We start from the raw sequence: 6,000 nt of genomic DNA, 5'->3' as shown, positions 1-6,000 counted from the left end.
AGGTGTCACTCACGCCGCCAAACTTACCCTAGTAAAACTGACTATCCTACCGATCCTCGACTTCGGCGATGTCATCTACAAAATAGCTTCTAATACTCTACTCAGCAATGCAGTTTATCACAGTGCCATCCGTTTTGTTACTAAAGCACCTTATACCACCCACCACTGCGACCTGTATGCTCTAGACGACTGGTCCTCGCTACATATTCGTCGCCAGACCCACTGGCTCCAGGTCATCTACAAGTCCATGCTAGGTAAAGCTCCGCCTTATCTCAGTTCACTGGTCACGATGGCAAGACCCACCCAGCAGGTGTATCTCACTGATCATCCCTAAAGCCAACACCTCATTTGGCCGCCTTTTCCTTCCAGTTCTCTGCTGCCTGTGACTGGAACAAATTGCAAAAATCGCTGAAGTTGGAGACTTTTATCTCCCTCACCAACTTTAAACATCTGCTATCTGAGCAGCTAACCGATCGCTGCAGCTGTACATAGTCCATCGGTAAATAGCCCACCCAATTTACCTATCTCATCCCCATACTGTTTTTATTTATTTACTTTTCTGCTCTTTTGCACACCAGTATCTCTACCTGCACATGACCATCTGATCATTTATCACTCCAGTGTTAATCTGCTAAATTGTAATTATTCGCCTACCTCCTCATGCCTTTTGCACACAATGTATATAGGCTCTTTTTTTTCTACTGTGTTATTGACTTGTTTATTGTTTACTCCATGTGTAACTCTGTGTTGTTGTCTGTTCACACTGCTATGCTTTATCTTGGCCAGGTCGCAGTTGTAAATGAGAACTTGTTCTCAACTAGCCTAACTGGTTAAATAAAGGTGGAATTTAAAAAAAAAGAGTTAAATTATATGATGCAAAATGCATCATAAGGGGATGATTTCTGTGTTTTGAATGTTACATATCTTTAAGGTTGCATCATCTGGCCTTTCACGGCATGCTTAACCAGATGATGTCTGCTGCTGCTGAGCGTCTTTGCTGTAGCCACAATCCCCCTCCAAACCTAAGTGCTGTATCAGCAGTCCTCTGGCTATACAGTATACAGACAAAATATCGTAGATGTCTGCTGTGTGTCTTTTAATCTTCATACTACCTAAATTAGCAGGAGCTTCAGTGAAGTCGAGATAAAATGATGTAGCTAATGAGAGATAAGTGTACTGATCATCAGCTTACTTACCACCCACCCACAACAGACATTCCACAACAGAACAGACATTCCACAACAGAACAGAACAGAGCACTAAACTAAGTCATAACAAGATTCAAAGAAGACTACAGAACAGGACACACAGCCATCACACACACGCACGTCTCACACACAATCTCACAGACACACATGCACCATTACTCCCTAAAATGTATCCCAAACGACTAGCTAGACTCTCTCCCCTACGGAGATCTGTAGTTGCTATGGGACACCAAGTCAAATGAATGTAATGGACAAAACATGAACAGCCAGAAGTTCTGTTTTGAGAGAGTTAAAGTAAAAAAAAGATTCAGTCAACATTCTGTCACTATTGTTCTATTCTATTGAAGGCAACTAAAAACGAATTAACTAAAAGATGAATCTGTTTAATATGAGACAAATGTCATCAGGAAGCATCAATATGGAATAGACAACTGTGTTTACACTGTCTCAAATAGCCCTCTACTCATCAACTCCTTGTCCTCTATCCTTCACTCGCTTTCTCTCTGTGACAGACAGAGACAAGGACAGATTCATTAATGAAGGGAAGACCACATAGAGAGAGGGAAGCGAGGAAGAGGTCTCCAAATAGTTAATGAAGAGAGAATCTTAGCTGCATGAAGATGTAGGAAAGTAAAGATGAGCTGATCTAAGTGAATTATACTGTAACTGAAGATTAATATATTAGAAGGGTTGGAGTTGCATCCGTTCATTGATTCAAAATAGAGAGATGATCAAAATAAAAGGATAGTTTAATAACTGTGCAGTAAAATGATTTAGGTGGACAGACAGGGGAAATTGACAGTTGGGTTAGTTAGAAATCACCGGGAAAGGTAGTGGAAGTTCTAAGAAAGTGATCTAAGACCACAACATGGTTAAACTTTAGTATACAGAAACAAGACTGCTAAACAGAGCAAACAGATAAACCCACAAACAGACTGTCAGAGAGACAGTAGCATGACGAATACAGACTGTCAGAGAGACAGTAGCATGATGAATACAGACTGTCAGAGAGACAGTAGCATGATGAATACAGACTGTCAGAGAGACAGTAGCATGATGAATACAGACTGTCAGAGAGACAGTATCATGATGAATACAGACTGTCAGAGAGACAGTAGCATGATGAATACAGACTGTCAGAGAGACAGTAGCATGATGAATACAGACTGTCAGAGAGACAGTAGCATGATGAATACAGACTGTCAGAGAGACAGTAGCATGATGAATACAGACTGTCAGAGAGACAGTAGCATGATGAATACAGACTGTCAGAGAGACAGTAGCATGATGAATACAGACTGTCAGAGAGACAGTAGCATGAGGAATACACACTGTCAGAGAGACAGTAGCATGATGAATACAGACTGTCAGAGAGACAGTAGCATGAGGAATACAGACTGTCAGAGAGACAGTAGCATGATGAATACAGACTGTCAGAGAGACAGTAGCATGATGAATACAGACTGTCAGAGAGACAGTAGCATGATGAATACAGACTGTCAGAGAGACAGTAGCATGAGGAATACACACTGTCAGAGAGACAGTAGCATGAGGAATACACACTGTCAGAGAGACAGTAGCATGAGGAATAGAGTGAAGGAGAGAGTGAAGAGATTACAGTGATAAAGGAATAATAAGGAGACAGTTATGGAACACAATCCAGTTTCTACTCACTCCACAGGTGATGAGCTTGGCCGGCATGCTTGCTGACCCTCCACTCCCTCTCTCTGCTTTTCTCTCTCTCTCTCTCTCTCTCTCTCTCTCTCTCTCTCTTACTCTCTTACACACACACTCTACTGTTGTTTCCTTGCCCCCCGAGAGTGTTTGCTGGGACTGGGCACTGAGACCATGTCCTACCTAAACACACACACGCAGACACACACACTTGAGTGCACAGGGCCCGTCCAGTGTGGGAGGGGAGGGGGTGTTTATCTCTAGAGGAATGCTGCCTGTATCTAAAGACACACATTGAACACACACTCCCCTCAATCTCACGCTGTGTCGCCTCGCCCACTACCTCTCCCTGTCTCTCTTTCACTCATTTGTCTATTTCCTTTTCTCTCTTTCTTCATCTTCTCTCCTCCATGACACTTTCCATTTACTGTCTTCCTCTCTCTCCACCAGCTCCCCCCTCGTTCTCTCTCTTTACTTTTCACTTGTTTTGATGTCCCCCAGCTCTCTCTCTTTCACCTCGAGATTGATCCCTCGGGGTGAAAGAGAGAGTGTAGAGTGTGTGTTGATCCCTTCTTTTCTGCTATCCCTCCTTAGCTACATGTCTTCCCACATCTCTCTGTCCCTCCTGCCTTTTTTTTGTAACAGCCAGACAGTCTTTTTTTTTCTCAGCCTGCCATTTACAGACAGGCGTTGTGTTTTGGGTGGAGAATTCCTGTGCTCTGTGAGCGGGTCTGTTCCAGTCTGTGGAATGACTTACAGTGACAAAGCGCCCAGTGGGGGGGCCATTTACGTTGCCACTACCCCATGACAATGGACCAGACGCACGGGGCGGGGGGAGGCCAGCCTCTCAAAGGGCCCTGCCTTTTTTAATAAAGCGTCCGTCATTCCCTGCCTGAAAAGGCCTCCTTTTCTCCCCCTCTTCCTCCTCTCTGTCTCTCCTGGCTAAACGCTGGGAAAAGCACATCGCTGCCAAAACCACGCAGAGAGATAAATGCTTGTAGGAGAGGGGGATGTGAGGAGAGGGGGATGTGGGGAGAGGGGGATCTGAGGAGAGGGGGATGTGGGGAGAGGGGGATGTGAGGAGAGGGGGATGTGAGGAGATGGGGATGTGGAGAGAGGGGGATATGAGGAGAGGGGGATGTGGGGAGAGGGGGATGTGGGGAGAGGGGGATGTGAGGAGAGGGGGATGTGGAGAGAGGGGGATGTGAGGAGAGGGGGATGTGGGGAGAGGGGGATGTGAGGAGAGGGGGATGTGAGGAGATGGGGATGTGGAGAGAGGGGGATATGAGGAGAGGGGGATGTGGGGAGAGGGGGATGTGGGGAGAGGGGGATGTGGGGAGAGGGGGATGTGAGGAGAGGGGGATGTGAGGAGAGGGGAACCAAAGCCCCTCCCGAGAGGGGGTTATACACCACTCAGTAGCACTGGACTGTGACCTCGGTAAACATATCTCGTGACTGGCTCAGCCCTGTGTTCGGGTGTGTTTGTGGGGGAGAGTTACCAGTGCCAACCACTGCAGAGCAGGGGACTGGAGACAATAATGTACATGAAGAGATGACAAATTAGCCCGTGGTCCTCAGCTATAGAGGAAAAACAAGCTCCTTTCATAATCCTAGTATTATCGAACAAAACTCTGCTCTGTCATATCCCATGGCTCTGAGTCCACTGAGGAAGCTAAAGTTGAATGATAACATAGCAGGAATAACAGACTGATAAGAGCCCTTCAGATTCCAGACGTACATAATGATGGAACCAGTCTGGTATCTTTCAAGAGCCAATGATGTTTCCTGTTACAGAGACTTCTAAAACAGCAACATTCTGATACTGATTCTCATACTTTTACCAAGCAGTCTGTCTGGCCTCCTATAGTCATACTTTACCAAACAGTCTGTCTGGCCTCCTATAGTCATACTTTACCAAACAGTCTGTCTGGCCTCCTATAGTCATACTTTACCAAACAGTCTGTCTGGCCTCCTGTAGTCATACTTTACCAAACAGTCTGTCTGGCCTCCTATAGTCATACTTTACCAAACATTCTGTCTGGTCTGCCATAGTCATACTTTACCAAACAGTCTGTCTGGTCTGCCATAGTCATACTTTACCAAACAATCTGTCTGGTCTGCCATAGTCATACTTTTACCAAACATTCTTTCTGGCCCACACATGAGCTCAAGACTAGGCCTAGACGGGTACATAGAGGGACAGAGAGAGGTACGACCCACTACTCAGAATGTGTATGGCCCAGGGTTATATATTGAGATATACTGTGCTCTCCTGTTTTGTGGTGTGGCTGATTTAGGTTGGGGACAGACGTGCCCTCTAGATTTCACATCTTGCCCCCCCTCATGAGCAGGACAATTACTCTCTCTCCCTGCTCTTTAGGGCCACTGCCATCAGCATGTGGCGGGCGCTTTGTGGGGTTTTATTGCCTATTTCCTGATGCTTGCTGAAACACTGAGGAGACTTCAAAATGTGGGGGAGGAATCAACATCAACATGGACACTCCGTCAGTCCCCCTCTTTTAACCTGTCATTCTGTCACACACTTTCGTTGACACACACACGCGCACGCACGCATGCACACACGCACGCACGCACACAAGTCGCAGGTCCCAGTCAGATATTATTCACTTTTTAGAGAACCATCTCTTCATTTGTGAATATGGTGTTTATTTGAGTTGCAGGGGACATTTGTTTTGTAACTGTGTGCTTTATTCTTGGCTGTGCATGTTTTCGTTGGTTTGCTGTGCCTCTCTCTCCTCTGTGTGTTTCCCCTAATTGATTAATTTAGTCCCACCCCCTTGGCTGGTCTCCTTGGAGATGGGCGTTGCCCTGGACTGGCACACCTGTATTGATTCACTCTAACGAGCCACTGCACTGCTCAAAAGGAGAGCTCAGAGCTTACTTCCGTGACTGCTACTTGCCCAAGAGGGTGGAGCCGAACCGATGCCTCTACAATGCTCAGATGACGGCTGACACAATGCACACTATTTCCAGTGGTGTGTATTCATGCATGCCAAGAAAAAAACATCAATTTAATTTTCCTACATTTCACAAGAGGCTGAATGTATCTCACAGGAGAAAGCATCCGAGTGAGTGAAACAGCGCCCCTCTGTCTCTC

General features: G+C 45.9%; 1 protein-coding gene across 44 annotated transcripts in view; it reads right to left on the bottom strand.

Annotated features, from left to right (window-relative positions):
- LOC110536085 (ankyrin-1) overlaps nucleotides 1–6,000 on the bottom strand; it is a 176,507-nt gene that overhangs the window by 66,848 nt on the left and 103,659 nt on the right. For 8 of the 44 annotated variants that reach the window (XM_090190748.1, XM_090190756.1, XM_090190767.1 and 5 more), the window contains exon 1: nucleotides 2,883–3,625. The exons of 19 other annotated variants lie outside the window; for them this stretch is intronic. In XM_090190748.1, coding sequence (XP_090046874.1) covers nucleotides 2,883–2,909 — 27 coding nt within the window. In that variant the 5' untranslated portion in view covers nucleotides 2,910–3,625. Of the gene's footprint in view, nucleotides 1–2,882; nucleotides 3,626–6,000 lie in introns of those variants that run through there. 17 more of the 44 variants (XM_090190746.1, XM_090190755.1, XM_090190766.1 and 14 more) reach the window with 6 other exon arrangements.

This window comes from Oncorhynchus mykiss, chromosome 11 (genome assembly GCF_057628025.1).
Source record: "Oncorhynchus mykiss isolate SJ-2025 chromosome 11, ASM5762802v1, whole genome shotgun sequence".
In the NCBI taxonomy this organism is placed as follows: domain Eukaryota; kingdom Metazoa; phylum Chordata; class Actinopteri; order Salmoniformes; family Salmonidae; genus Oncorhynchus; species Oncorhynchus mykiss.
The sequence above is the reverse complement of the archived record's forward strand: the minus strand, read 5'-3'. Positions and strand labels throughout refer to the sequence as shown.